General features: G+C 41.7%; 1 protein-coding gene across 1 annotated transcript in view; it reads right to left on the reverse strand.

Annotated features, from left to right (window-relative positions):
- DMD (dystrophin) overlaps positions 1-16415 on the reverse strand; it is a 2144806-nt gene that overhangs the window by 468152 nt on the left and 1660239 nt on the right. Inside the window, exon 54 of the mRNA XM_054973282.1 lies at positions 4753-4942. Coding sequence (XP_054829257.1) covers positions 4753-4942 — 190 coding nt within the window. The remainder of the gene's footprint in view (positions 1-4752; positions 4943-16415) is intronic.

The following is a 16415-nucleotide window of genomic DNA, read 5'->3' on the forward strand; positions in this document are numbered from 1 at the left end:
CCCCAAATTGAGTTATATACACAGTTGCTGTTTATTCAATCATGAGTCCGTTAACACCACCTTCTTCTCAAGCCCTCAGAGAATGAGTTTGGTTCTTGCAATTTTCTGTAAGTAAAAAGTCATTGTATTGTGTATTGTGTATATATTGCTAATTGTGATTTATTTTGGCTGTGTAATTCATTTTATTTTACACTTACAGTGTATCCAGTCTGAATTTTTGTATGCCCAAGATGAAGTGAGTTCTCTCACGAAACGGGTTAATGACAATTGCCTGCACATCCCCATCGGCGTTGTTGGACAAATCTTGAATTTTGGGACTGGGAATGTTATTACATCTTCCACGACTCTCTCCATGGGCTTCCATATAAAAATTTTTTTGCATGTTGCACTTTAAATGAAAGCAAGGAACTATACGGACTGTAAAGACTTGTTTGAATAACATATGTGCTGTATATGATTATACTGTGTATTTCTGTATTGTATATATTTGAACACATCGCACTTTGCACTTTGCACTTTTACATGTGGATAGGAATATATGTACATTCGTTATAGTGGTGTCCTGGTATTGTGTGGTACAACTGAATATAGCAAAAACTTAAGAACAGTGGTGGGCAGCTTTCACAGGGAGGGGGGTAGATGTTGTAACCTCCAGCCAGCGGAGGCCCAGCCTCAGCCATAAGCCTGGTGGACCAACTCTGTCTTACAGGTCCAGCGGAAAGATAGCAGATCCTTCCAGGCCCTGTTCTCAGCAGACAGAGCATTCCACCAGGTAGGAGCCAGGACTGAGAAAGCTCTGGCTCTAGTCAAGGCCAGGCAGGCCTCCTTGGAGCCAGGGACTGATAACAATTGCTTTCCTCCCAATCAGAGGGTCCTCTGGGGAATATATGGGAAGAGACGGTCCCTCAGTTACGCTGGCCCCAGTTCACACAGGGCCTTATAGGTCAATACCAAGACCTTGAACCTGCTCCGATGCTGCACTGGCAACCAATGCAGCTCGCGCAATATTGGTGTAATATGCACCCTATTTGGTCTTTCATAATGATGCGCACTGCTGCATTTTGCACCAGCTGTAATCTTCGGGTCAGGCTCAAGGGTAGGCCCGCGTAGAGCGAGTTATAGTAATCTAACCTAGAGATGACCGTTGCCTGGATCACTGTAGTTAAGTCACAGGTAGACAGGTAAGGGACAAGTTGCCTGGTCTGCCGCAGGTGGAAAAAAGACCTGACAACCGCTGTGACCTGTTCCTCCATTTTCAGGGAATGAATATATCCTTTGAAATTATTCTTCTTACTCTGGGAGCCAAAATATTTTATTTATATATAGAATTTTTATCAAAGTCCTGAACTTTTTAGCCAAGGAAGGTGTTTTAGAAACTGAGATACTCTCAGGTTATTACTTCAAATAATGATAGTAGTTGTCACATTCACTCTTGCTTTGTTAAATTTCAAAAAGATACCAACATCTAATTAAATTGATCTACAGGTTTAATTTATAATGATTACATTGATATAATAACAGGATAAATCTATGCCAATTTCAGAATTACATTTAATATTACAGAACTGCAAGGCAATGTCAGATATAATTACTACCACAAACCCACAAGGGTAATTAACACAGCTGAGATTTCACATCACCACAAGTACTAAAACAGAAAGTAAAGTTCATTATTTAATATGGGCATGTATCAATTCAAGACTCATTGGGAGCCCTTGATGTATTTAAATTAGATAATAAAAGTAACACATAATTATACTACTCCTCTTAGTAACTATAAGGGTGTTTTTTTATTGGGGGGGTGATCCTCAGGAAGCAGTATGAAACTGTAAATCACTTGAACTTTCATGATATTGTCAGTTCTAATAAACGATGCACTTTTGTACATGGTTTCGTACACAGCAGTTATAATACAAAGAAAATAAAATGATATCATCAAGGAAGTAAAATATGTAATTTTGAACTTGGTCCTAAATAGAGATGGGCATGGACCGGGAATCGGCCATGGACCGCTGGTCTGTGGTCTGTTGATTTTCACGGACCAAAAAATCCAGGTGTCATCAGGAGGCCTGTCAGTGGGGAAGGGACACTAGAAGTCCTCCCACTGATTGCCTTCCCCCCAACACCAAAAATACAGAGCATCACCCAGGGACTGTCATTCCACTCAAGGGCCTGTCATTCCACTCCCAGATGCCTTCTGTTACTCCCAGGGACCGTCTTTTTACTCAGAGGCATGCCATTCCAGTCCCAGAGGGGTTTTGAACATAAGAACATAAAAGAAGCCATGTTGGATCAGGCCAATGACCCGTCCAGTCCAACACTCTGTGTCACACAGGGGCCAAAAAACCAGGTGTCCTCAGGAGGTCTGCCAGTGGGGAAGGGACACTAGAAGCTCTCCCACTGATGGCCCCCCCAAACACCAAGAATACCAGGGGCTGTCACTCCACTCAGGGGCCTTTCATTGCAGTCCCAGAGCCCTTCATCTATTTCCAGGGGCTGTCATTGCACTGTGGGGCCTATCTTTCCAGTCCCTGTATAGTTTATCTGGGCCTAGAGATCTTTCTGGAAAATCCATTCCACATTTTCTCCCCCCCCCCGCTTTTGCTGTAATGTATTTCAATAAAGCCCATGCAAGTAAATTGGCATTCCTGCCTCCCATGATTTCCAATGGGCAATCCTGTAATTCGTTTTAGTACATCCCCTTCCTGGCAGCAAAAAACCTGCTATGGGGCTGGAACGGGGCGGGAAAGGAGGACTCTTTGAGGGGACAGTCATTTGGGGGGGGGGAGACAGCAGGAGGAAGCCTCCTAGAAAGGACACAAGGACAGAGACAATCTTGGAGAGGAGGTTAAATTGGGGGCGGAGGGAATGGATTTCTTTTGGGCACACAGGAACAGCCCTCGACAGAACAGGACAGGATAGGACAGAGGTGATTCTGGGAGGAAGGAGAGTCTGGGTGGGGGGGACAGAAATCTCCCCATCGGGCCGCAGAGAGCCCAATAGCTCCCACCAGGACCTCAAAAGCCAGGAAAGAAAGCACCTCAAGAGGGGCATACTGTTTGGGGAAAGAAAGGCTTTGAAAGAACTCAAGCAAGCAGCCTCGAAAGCTTACTGCAGGTCGTCTGAGAGTGGGTGTTTCACAGAGCCCAATAGCAGCCCCACCCCACCCCTGCTCCTCAAAAGCCAGGAAAGAAAGTGGGAAGAAAGTGGAAAGAAAGAACTCAAGCAAAAAGCCCATAAGCTGCCCTGCACCCACTGCGGGTCTGTGAGTGGGTGGGGTCAGAGCACAATAGAACCCACCAGGAACCCAAAAGCAAATAAGAGCCCAAGAACCCAAGGATTTGAAATGGGAAAGAAATCAGAGTAACCCAATAGCATGGTAAAAGGATTTTTAAAAAGTGCTCTCACTAAGCAAGCAAGAAAGGCGAAAAAAATTAAACAGAAAAGGAGAGAAGAGTAAGCCCTCTTGCATCCAAAGCCCCAAAGCTCCTTGTTAAGGCACAAGCTGCTCTCGCAATGGGCAATGCAAAAGAAAAACTTCCACAGCAAGCAGTTGCTAACTTGCACTCCTGCCCACAAACTGAAGCCGCACTTTGCGCGCTTCCTCTTATATAGGAAACGTTAGTAGGCACTCTCTGTTTGGCTGACAGAGCTGCCAATCAAGGTTTCCTGGGCTTAGATCGGTGTGTTCCAAAACTATGTATTAACTATGTATTAGATTCCTACACATTTTAAAGTTCTGCAAATTTGTATTTATATACCCAATTACATTATTTACTGAAATATCTTTTAAATTGACTGTACTGACTCAGACTGTGTAACTCACCTTGAAACTCAGTGAGAAAGGTGGACTATAAATAATATAAATAAACAAACAAGCAAACAAATACATAAAAGCTTTCCATAAAATCTGATGACTCAATATATGATTGACACTCATCTGAAAATAATGAGGTATTCTGAAACAGCCTTTGTTATATGTTGCTTCCAACAGGGAGAAAAAAGTTTCCGTAATTTTCAGTAACTAGTGCAATTTTAGGATGTGGAATGGTATGGTATTACTATATGGTATAACTAGACATCATCAGATCTTGCTTATAGTACTGCAATAAGTATAAAAACATATGATATACTCGTATATGGTAATGTCCATTAAGAATCTATTTCACAATGGAAATCACCTCTGCTTCTCACTTGCCTTGAACATTTTTTGGCTGGAGTTGCCATAGATGGCACATACATACACAGTATAATTTTAACTCATCAGCATGTTCTGGTATTGGTACATGGAAATGATAAAGAAAATTGAACTAGTTCTGATTAAAAAATTAGAAAAAATCTAGACATTTATAGTATTGTAAAAAGTACAAAAACATATGATAAACTCATGGTGATGGTGATGGTCCCTTAAGAATCTGTTCCAATTATTTGTCCTATAACATAAAATATCTGCTAGCAAAAGACTATTCAGCTTTCTGCCTCCACCTAGTGCTTGAATACTTAGTATTGCCATATATTGATATAATACTGTTCCCCCGAATGAGAGCGTAAATAAAAAGTATGTTTTATGTTCTCTATATTCTTCTATATAAAATACAGAATTTTAAGAAGTGTGCTTTCTTAGCTTTAAGCAATTTATCATCACTAACACACACTCACACACTACACTTTTTAAAATTCTTCTCAATGTCAAATGTGAGCATATCCCTTCCTATAATAAAAAAATTCTATAATTTCAATCACACGGCTTACCTGCCATTGTTTCATGAGGTCTCGAACCCCTTGGGCATCCTCCAGTATTCTCTCTTTGTGTGTAGCATCCTGCAGGACATTAGCAGTGGTCTCTGCTTCTGTAAGCCAGGCAAGGAACTTTTCCAAATCCAGGTAGAACTGTTGCAGCAACCTTAAGGCTGCTTCTAATGCGGCCTCTCGCTCACTAACTCTGTGAAAGCACAAATATAGTAAATGCACCATAGTGATAGGAACCTGAACAAGGATAATTCATTTTATAGAGAGGGGAGAGAGCAGTAGAAGAGAATGAGTGAGCAGTTTTCAATAAAACTCCAAAGCAAATATGAATTCATCAGTTAGTAAATGGTAAAGGAAACATTACAAATGCATGCACTGTCTGGCTTTCCGTGTGTACCAGTTAACAGTCATACCTCTGTTTTCTAGGGGCTGTAGGGAAGAGACTGGTGGAAAGAGATGTGCAATGGCACTTTCTAATGGCAATACAATGGAAAGTAGTTCTGTGTTCATGAGCACTGGCTTCTGAAATATAATTTGGGAAACAGTTTCGTAATAAAAGTTCTCACTTTGAAACTGATACTGTCTGTGTGCTTCTTTGATCACACAAAATATTTCTTGATAAATGACTATAAATATAATAACTACTACACTGCAAAATTTGAGACCATCTAGATCACTGTATAATCTTGTGTATAATCTTGTGTAATCTTGCAACCTAGCCTAGATCACTGATGTGTGTATGTGTGCGTAGTATCTTACATCCTCACTGACCCTGAAAACAGCCCAAAGTATTTGATTATGTAAAAGTTCTTCTGATTAGCACAGAAACAATCCAACCAAAGTAAGCAAATTTATTTATTATTTAAAATATTTATATGCTATTTCTCCATACAAATAGGGTCTCCAGGGTGGCAAACAACAGACATTAAAATGTTGGAAATATTAAAACAGTATTTAAAAACTATGTATAAATATTTAACAATAACATTAAAACATACAAACATACAGATACAATAGGGAGAAGAGCCAGTAAGAGTTTACTGGAGTTATCCCAAATGAAACAGAAAAGGCTTCACTTGCTGGCAGAAGACAATAACCAAGGAAGACAGACAAACCTAGCTGGGGAGGGAGTTCCAAAGTTTTGGCTCCATGACAGAGATGGCCTTTTCTCTGGTTGCCACTTTTGTAGCCTCAGATAGTGGGAGTACCTGAGACAAGACCTCCGAAGATGACTGAAGTGGGTGGGTAGGTTCCTTAAGGAATGCTGGTCCCAAGCTGCATAGAACTTTATAGGTCAATACCAGCATCTTGAACTGGGCACAATAGCAAATAGGGAGCCAGTGCAAATGAAACAAGAGTTATACGGTCTCTGTGACCTACTCCAGGCAACATTTTGGCTACAGCATTCTGTACCAACTGTAGTTTCTGGACAGTCTTCAAGGGCAGCTCCACATAGAGCACATTGCAATAATCTAATTACCAGGGTGTACACCACAGTTTCCCATCCAGGTAGGACTAAAGATAACTCAACAGCCAGAGTGGGTGAAAGGTGCCCTGAGGTACTGCTGCCACATGTTTATCCAACAATTCCAAGCAGAGTTACTCCATTCTCAATCCATTGATTGTAGTACCTCTGCTTAGAATTGCATTTAGTTGTTTTCCACATGCTTGACATAATTCCTTTTTTCTTAGCAGTCAAACCACAAGCATCAGAACAGTTTTGAGCAGGGGTTTTCTGCATATCTACCCTCCATCAGGATTTTCAAGCAAAGTTGCTGTCATCGGTGGCATCATAACACCATCACTCCCTTTTTCATGCATCCACTATATCAATATATCAAAATATCAGTAGAAGAGGGCTATTGCTCACCTTCCATAAAACAGAAAGTGATAGGACATCTAGTGCTGTGTGTGTTTAAGTGAACATTAGGGGAAAATGAGTATTATCTCAAACCTTTGATTCAAATCTTATCCGATCTCTCTCCCCTGAAGGACAGATGAAAAAGAAACGTGTTGCTGGGAGACCTATAATTCCCCCTTTCCTGATAAGATTGTGATATTATCTGCTCACAAAAGTTCCCCCCTTCTTAGCAGCAAAGCAAGCAAATGGGGCTCCTAAAGATTCCAAAGGAGTAAAGAGATAGGAGAAGCAGCAAGACAGCAAAGGAGGAATGTGAGTCTGATTGAGTAGAGGTTGAGCTCAAAGCCAGGGTGGAAGGAGCAAAAGATAAAGGGATATCAACCTTGGCCACTCTCTCTATAAACCTTGAAACTGGGCAACCGGCAGCAGCTCTACCTTGCTGACTGTGGCTTGGGTTTTTTTTAATTGTCAAGGAGGAGGAAGAGAAGAGAACTGCTTGAAAAACTGTGTAGCCCAGAAGTGGCAAGAGAAGAAGGAGGTTTGCTGGTTGATTAGTGTAAACAAGAGTACTAGCAGCTGCCTGCAGGCCATGGGAAAGGTGGCTCCGCTCAGCTCACTTCCCACACCAGGAGAAGTGGGGTTCCTATTAAAAACCCAAAGCATTAACAATGGAAGGGGGGAATCCAGCAGTGTGTTCTCTCCTCACTGTTAACCTGCACAAACACTTTCGAGGTCTTGACGATATGCCAGGAAGAGTAATATACATGGCTATGGTGCTATCCTTTTATAATGATATAGCAATATATCACTATAAGATCTCCATTTAAAAAAAAAAGAAAAGAAAAAATGAAACCATACATTTCCTAGGGTGGAGAGGGAGGGGTGAAAAGAGAGGGTGTGGTTTGATGGTGAAAGTCCAGTAATTGAAAAGTGGATTGGAAATTAGTGGGTGGAACAAACAAAACTGAAAGAAACATTATGCACAAGGAACAAAGGTGACTTCAAATAGGTATCTTTTAAATAAAAGGCTAAGCGAAAATGGTCCAAAAAGAACCAGAAAAAAGGCAAAAAACTGAGGCAAAACCAAGGGCACAAGAAAATGTGTAGAAATGAGGGATAAACCAAAGCAGTATGGCATCAAAACTTACTCCCCACCCCGAAGTAGAAATCCCTTAGTCACCTTGATTACAATAGAAGAGTTGATCATATATTCAGATTTCTGAAACTGATATTGATGGGGTTTCAAGATGCTTAATTTTTGCATTATAAAAGGAAGCTGCAATGAAAAGCAATATCTCACATTTTAAATAAGGCTGATTATTTCTTTTGTTTTATTAGATTGAGTTTTGTTTATTGCTGCTGTTTCTATGTAACACGTTTCTGTTATTGATACACAAGCACGGCATTTTTTTTAAAAAAAGGGAATTGCAAAGCAAATCTCCAAACACAGGAATACTGATGTGTGTAAGTCAATAATCATGCAAAACTGGCTGTGGCTTTATCATAGGCAGCAGAACACATTAGGCCATAAACAATTTCTGCAGAGCTGAAGCAGCAAGGCTCAAGGAGTGAGCAATTTATTCATTGTAGGCAGTGTTTTTGCTGAACACAGACTCTTATGTATTACTGTAAGAATGGATAAAATCCTTTTTACATGCCCTCATCCTGTTAACCTGAGGAATGTGGAACATCAATAGAGTCCTATCAAATAGCTATCATCTGCAATATAAACGAATCCTCTCTATTTTGGTTGTACAAGAAGTGAAGCCAAAGTTCTCTTGATGGTTAACATACCGCTGAAAAAAATATTAATGTCATATTGTTCCAACTGTCATGTAGCAGGTATTGCGAGCACAGCCACAAATTAATCTAAAACATCTTTTTTTTCTTAGTAGGAAATTTACCATACCAATATGATTATAGGATAATTTTCCAATCTATGTTCAAAATGCATATATTATCAAGAATAGCTTTAGCAAAAAGTTTCTAACATATCATTTATATTATGGAGTTATGTCATTTATTTTGTCTAATTTGTTTCTCTTGAACATGGGGACTCCCTCTGAAGAATTTTGCGTTATTGTAGGACCCTCAGGATTGCACTGCATTAACATGAGAGAAACCCTAGCTGCAACCTCCTGCCGTGGTCCCTCCCTGCTCCAAGCTCAACAGTGCTGCTGGGTCCAAGGGCATGCCCTACCTTGCCAGGCAGGTTGTTGTTGCATAGCCCACTAGAGTTATAACCTCCCTGCCCAAAAGTTTTCACATAAAATGCCTGCCACTGCCTTCCCATTCTTCATCCCTACATGAATGTTCAGCATGCATGATTTTATTGTATGAAAAAGATTTAGAAGACATGTCCATCAAGTCAAAGGGCATGAATTTCATGCAGACCTGAGTCTCAGCAGCAGTTATTTTTTTTAAAAAAATTATGAATTGCTCATTTGTTCTAAATGACATCTTATTATATGGAGTCTTCAGTGTGCCAATCAAAAGAAGAAAAATGGAGCCAAGTGCCAATTCTATTTTTATCCTGTTAAAATGCTAGTTAGAGTTTATTTTAATGCTGAAGCAGGTGCACAAAAGGTATTCCCAAATGATCCTAAAATAGAAGCTGGTGAATCACTCTGGCACTTGAACAGTTTTTGGGTGAAAAGGGTTGTAGGAATGGGATAGGCTGGCTGTCACACTGGGTGGCTTAAAATGTGTTTTAAGATGTAAGGGTTTTTTATTCTCAAGGGGCCAAATTACATATTCATTAAAACATGATAGCCCTTTTTTCAGACAGAAGGGACCTCTAAAACACCTTACACTCACCAAACTAGTTAAAATGCATCAAAATAAGCCACATCACTGTCTCTTCCCATAGAGCAAGCAGCACTACAAATAATGATGGTAAAGGTAGCCCCCTGTGCAAGCACCAAGTCATTAATGATCCATAGTGGGACGTCACATCACGACGTTTTCTTGGCAGACTTTTTGTTATGGGGTGGTTCGCCATTGCCTTCCCCAGGGATAATGATGAGATTGCATAAAATAAATAATGGGACACAAATTTGCTTCAATTTAAACTTCACATTAAAACCCAGTATGCAGGAAGGAAATAAATCAGAGTTTGACTAGATGATCTTAATGGTTTGGTAGATCCCTGACAGAAAAGGTGATGTTTGAGGTATCTAGCCCCCAAACTATTTAGGGCCTTAACATTTTATTAACTAACTAACTAACTAACTAACTAACTAACTAACTAACTAACTAACTAACTAACTAACTAACTAACTAACTAACTAACTAACTAACTAACTAACTAACTAACTAACTACAGATTACTAACATTTTAAGTTGAACCTGGAAACACACTGGGGAACCAATACAAATGTAATAGAACAGATGTAATGTGTTCAAATTAGCTTGCCCACCAAAAGCTGATCTGTGTTTTGATCCATATGAAGTTTCTGAGAATATTTCAAATAAGCATAAGGAAATATTTCAAAGACATTCTATACAGTATACAATACAATACTATGGAAGCTACAAGGGGATGAGTAACTATGACCAAGGGAGACTTCTTCAGGAAAGATTTACATTAGCTTATGTTGGACAAAGCCACAACTAGAGATGGGCATGATCCGCATTACGATCGGAAAAAACCCACAATAATGGCGATCGCGCGATCGTGACCCGGAGGATCATGATCGTCCACGGCCAACGATCCAGCGATCAGGAGAGGCCTGGATCGTTGCGTTTGGGCTTGGATCGGGGATCCAGACACTCAGGCGCCAGCAATCTATTCCCCTGGCAACGGAGCCAGGGGAAAGCCTGAGCTCTGTTTGCCCTCCTTCTGTTGCCCTGGAAACCCAAATGGAAGCCCAGCTTTCCTTGATCAGCAGGGCTTCCTTCCAACCACGGAACAGCAAAGCAGTCACAAGTTGGGAGAAGACACCCAGGGGAGGGAGGGGGAAGGGGGTGTTCTGTAGCCATGGGCACTCCAATCTCATCCCTGCAAACCCTGATAGGCAGCTCTGACGGCCAAACACAGACCTCCTGTGTTAATGAATGGGACTTGGGGGGAGGCGGCTCATCGCCGCCTCCCCGTGCCCGCCAGGCACAGCGGCCATCGCCACCACCCACCTTCCCACATAGCTGGGAATAGCAGCACAGCCCGCTTTGGCCTCCATGGTCCAAGATCCACGGCTCGGGAACAGGAGATGATCGGTGTGAATCGTTAATTCGGGATCGTCGCCAACGCCGATCCACAATCAGCTGGATCATTAATTTTTTTTTTGGATCGTGCCCATCTCTAGCCACAACCTTGCCACTCTGGAGCAGATCTGAAAAGACACTGAAGTAGTGCATCTGATTCTTCAGAGGGAATACAGCTGCATTTAAGAGTGGCTCTGTGCCACTTTTGGGATTATCTATATCCTCCTAGAACAGGGGTGGGCAATTGTTTTGACTCGGGGGCCACTTTGTGGGAGCGGAGGTTAGCGGAGGGCCGCACCTTTTAAAATGATTGCATTCATTAGTTAACTTTGCATTTCAGAAAAGGTATAAATTGTATCATAAAAATCAATAAATATAAATTAAATAAAATAGTGTTAGTTTTGGTTGTTGGGGGTTTTCCGGGCTGTATTGCCGTGGTCTTGGCATTGTAGTTCCTGACGTTTCGCCAGCAGCTGTGGCTGGCATCTTCAGAGGTGTAGCACCAAAAGACAGAGATCTCTCAGTGTCACAGTGTGGAAAAGATGTAGGTCATTTGTATCTACTCAGGAGGGGTGGGGTTGAGCTGAGTCATTCTGTAAGAGTTTCCCAGGGTGTGGAATGCTAATGGCGGGAGGCTTCACTGTAACCTGAGGAGGTTCTTTTGCATATGGATTGGTGCTTGATGTGCTAATCTTCTCTGCAGGGCTATTGTCGGGTGTGGAGTGTTTTGTTGGCCTGGTGTTTTTCAGAACTGGAGCCCATGCTCTGTTCATTCTTAAGGTTTCTTCTTTCCTGTTGAAGTTTTGCTTATGCTTGTGAATTTCAATGGCTTCCCTGTGCAGTCTGACAAAGTAGTTGGAAGTGTTGTCCAGTATTTTGGTGTCCTGGAATAAGATACTGTGCCCTGTTTGAGTTAGGCTATGTTCAGCCACTGCTGATTTTTCAGGCTGTCCAAGTCTGCAGTGTCTTTCATGTTCTTTTATTCTTGTCTGGATGCTACGCTTTGTGGTCCCGATGTAAACTTGTCCACAGCTGCAGGGTATACGGTATACTCCTGCAGAGGTGAGGGGGTCTCTGCTGTCTTTTGCTGATCGTAGCATCTGTTGTATTTTTCGGGTGGGTCTGAATACTGCTTGAAGGTTATGCTTTTCCATAAGCTTTCCCATCTGATCAGTAATTCCTTTGATATATGGCAAAAACACTTTTCCTGTAGGTGACTGTTAGTTTTAGTTTTAGTTAGTGTTAGTGTTAGTGTTAGTTTTATTCAATTTATTTATTGTGCTAATTTCATATCATCTATAGCTGCAAGCACATTTAATTGTAGAATCAGTTTAATGAGACAAATGTACCCTATCACACTTTTCTACAATTTTTTTGAAATCAGGAGTGAGATTGCTTGTTGAGATTCTCATCACAGCCTGCAAGTTAATGTCTGTCAAAGAGCATCTATATTTACTCTTGTTGATTTTCATGCAAGAAAAACTTTGCTCACAAATGTAGACCCAAATATAGAGAACATTTCCCCAGCAAATTTCTTCATACATGGAAATTTTTCAGCAGACAAAGATTTTCCTCCAAACTCTGCAGATGATCCCTAATCTTAGCAGAAACACTTTCAGGCACTTTCTGTTTTCCTAATAAAGGGAAATGACAAAAATTGCCTTCACCTGCTTGCCTTGCAAATAGACCTAGAAAGAATGAGAGAGATCCGCTCTTTGTTTCCTCCAAGTTTTAATTTGGCCAGGGGCTCATCAGGACTCTGTCTCAGAATTTTGTTTTCACTCAACCAAATTGGGAATAGCGCTCAGCAAAGGTGCCCCAGAGCACGCGCAGAGTGCTTCGCTCCCCCTTCCCAGTGAGCCTAACTACGGGACCAGGTCGCGCTTCCAGGAAGGCTTGGCAGACATTCAGCCCATTCTTCCCTCGCAGCGCTTCTATATCAGCACATGCGACGGGGGCAAAATATGTCCAGCGAGGCCCCCCCATCCCAAGCTGGGCCCTCCCCCCTTAGGTTTCTTGAAAGCGGGGGCTCTGTAGCCCACCAGGGCCTGAAACGGTAGCGAGGAAAGGAGGGGAAAGCCCTGGGGTGGTATCCAGGCCCCAGGCTACCTGGTGTCCAGCCTGCAGCCTAGCATCAACATTGCGGTGGCAGGCGCGGCGGCGAAGACGGGGGTCAAGAGAAGGCGGGCGTGTTCTGCTTCCAACCAGTTGCCATGGAAACTGAGCACTGCCCGCCACCTGGCTCGGGGAGGCTGCGAGGCCTGTACGTTGGTGCCCCTTTACTCATGTGTGCCATTCGCCTCGCGCTGTTGTGAGGGGGCACAGCGCTGCGCCTTTGCGTGCAGGACAATGGAGCTGGCTGGGGCTGGAGTGGGAAGGAGGGAGGATTCCCAGCAGAGCGACCTCTGGTGCGCTCCATCTTGTGATTTGCATAGAGTCTATAGACGGTCTTGGCAGGCTGCAAAAAACTCTTTGGCGGGCCGCATGTGGCCCGCGGGCCGCAATTTGCCCACCCCTGTCCTAGAAACATAACATCTGGATTAAGTCTCATCTTGTTTGTCCTCATCTATTATTATTGTTGTTGTTTATTTATAGTCCAGCTTTCTTATTGAGATCCAAGGTGGATTAGACAGTGCAAGAGAATACAATATAAATAACAGCTTGGATATTCACAGCACGTTACAATATGATCAATGGTTGTGACATTCAATGAAACCAGATACAACAGGGTATGGTAGCTGCAAATCTGAAAACTAGCATAAAGCTGAATACATAGACGAAACCTTTCTGAAACAAAGCATAACTAATTAACCTATCTTTAGCAACATGGAAGCTACATTAGCAGACAATACCCAATAACCTAGTTTTACGCACGTTATCCCTTATCAAGGTATCTTTGTGCTATTTCTTATGACACAGTCCTATAATCTGAGTAGAAAGTGGAATAATTCAGTTTTGCATAATTCGCAGAAAGCTAGGAGAATAAAAGTTTCCTGACCTCCTTAGGCAGTCCATTAGTCTTGATTGCCTGAGCTCGCCTAACGTTCATTCAGTCATACCCCACCTTTTCCCCATAGGAGACTCAAAGCAGCTTATATAATTCTCCTTTCTTCTATTTTATCCTTACAACAACTCTGTGAGATAGGATAGGTTGTGCGTGTTATTAGCTAAAAGTTGTCCAGAAACCTTCCACATGTGTGTGTATTATATGCCATCAAGTCGCTTCTGACTTATGACAACCCTATGAATTAACAACCTTCAAAATGTTCTATCATTAACAGCCTTACTTATGTAAGCCTGTACTGGAAAAAGGGTTTGGGCCTAGGACCCAGGCCTGATTAATAGACTGCAGATACATAGACCAGACTAACAGATAACTGAGCTTTACCTAGGGTTGTTTAATTTGCATGTTTAGCAAAGGCCCATAGGGCATGTATATAAAAAAGAGGTCACCATGACTAAGAGGAGTAGAGTTATACAGGACTAGGCTAGCTGGAAATACTAAAGAGAGAAGAACTGCTGCTGCTGCTGCTGCTGCTGCTTGGAAGGCAAAGCTTGTTTCCAAGCTTTGGAGCTAAGTTCATCACAGAGTTGAAACTACTGGCTGGAAGAGCTGAACTCTTCTCCCTGGAAGAACTGCAGTAGCTGGGAAGAGCTGAAAAAGCAAGAGCAGGAATTGCTGGCAGCTGAACTCATTGACTGCTTGAGACCAGCACCCTAGTATAGAGCTGCCCCACTCCATCTTGCTAGGAGAAAAGGGGAACTGCTCCTAGGGCAGCAAGCAAGCCCCAGGATTCGGACAGCATCTTCCCAAGAAGAGTACTGCTGTGGCAAGGCCTGCTAGATATTTGGGACGCTGTTCCAGGCAAAGCCTCTGGCCAAATCTACAGAACTGTCTGCACACTTTACCCAGGGATTGTGAGTAGGACTGTACTCTGGGGTCACTGGTTACTGATCCAGTATTAATAACTTCGGAAATGTTTTCATAGTTGTGTAAAAATAAATTGCATTTATATTTGAATTGGTAAACATATTGAACCTGGTCCTTGGGACTCTGGGGGTTATACTTAGATCTTGCAATTAGGAGACTGTGGTTTCCTTTATTGAATCAAGTCATCTCATTTTGGATCTTCCTCTTTTCCTACTGCCTTCCACTTTTTCTTAGCATTATTGTCTTTTCCAGTGGATCTTGTTGCCTCAAGAAGTGTAAAATAGTCTTAATTTGTCATTTTATCTTCTAGGGAGAATTCAGGCTTGATTTGATCAAGAACTCACTTATTTGTCTTTTTGGACATCTACAGTATCTGAAAAACACTTCTCCAGCTTCCATGGCAGAATAGGAATTTGAACTTAAGAATGCAAACTTCCCAGATCCTAGTCTGATATTCTATAACATACAGATCTCATCTCTTTGGGATATGTTGGGAGGAAAAAACAATGATGGAGGATACCTCTACCCAAACCTCTGGAAAGCTTCTCCTAATGGTTTTACTGAAAAACAGGAAACAAGATAGAAATTTGAAGAGCCTGCAAACTATAAGTAATCAGAGCAGAACACTTCTAGTACCACCTTCTGGACCCATGCCTCAGGTATCCAGACAAACATAGAATGACAATGAAATCAGATTGTGCAGTAAGGATGTACTCCCCCCATGTAAACCAAGCACTTCTTAGTAGGAACAAGAATCAAAGAAAAAATAGGCACTAATTGTCTACTCCTCCTTCCACTTGGTAGTGGTGGAGAGTGCCCACAAGTCAGAGCTGACTTATGGCGACCACTGGATGGCCTAATATTCTTCCACCACCAGTTCTTCTCCAACTTTGCACTGTACTAATAATAATTGAAGATCTATGATCATATCCTTAAATGTATAAATCAGCTCTGCAAAGCAACTATTGACTTTATGGTGTCACCGTACTGTTGTTTTTGCTACAACATATTAACATAGGTTCTAGAATTTTATATCTGTATCAAACTTCTTAAAAAGTGAAATATGCTAAGAATCCCCCCCACCACCAGCAGATCTAACAACTTGAAATAACAGCTTTCTTAGACATACTGACTGAACAGTCAACAAATCTTATTAACATCTTAATAAGAATTGTGTGTTTTTAATTAAGAAAACAGATTTCAGACTAAGAGGCCTTTCATTCATTTTTCTTACTATGAACTTTAAGAAAATTAAAAAGGGATACAATCTGTCACTGAAAAGGAAATCTCTTAATTAGTGTTGTATCCAAACATGTTATGGTTTTCTTGAGCTGAAACAGTATGACTGCCATGAATACATGGTTAATGTATTCTATCACACTCAGCATTTTTAAAGCTTTATATGCTTCTGACTGGAAGTTTTGCACAAAAAAGTACCACATAAATACTGATGTTGACACACTTTCCTTATGGAGAAACATCTACTGTTACTAGTGTTCTTATTAAGAGGGAGATGGTAGTAGCCTTATATGTATGGCCCTGAGTGAGTTCATGTTTTTAATTACAGCCTACAAAAGGAGCATCAGTAGATTCCACCTGAATGTGAATGTAATGCGGCTCACCTAGCAGCAGCATAGCTGCTTGAGCTGGGAGCCGTTCTTTGCAGCCCTG

This window comes from Eublepharis macularius, chromosome 3 (assembly GCF_028583425.1).
Source record: "Eublepharis macularius isolate TG4126 chromosome 3, MPM_Emac_v1.0, whole genome shotgun sequence".
In the NCBI taxonomy this organism is placed as follows: Eukaryota; Metazoa; Chordata; class Lepidosauria; order Squamata; family Eublepharidae; genus Eublepharis; species Eublepharis macularius.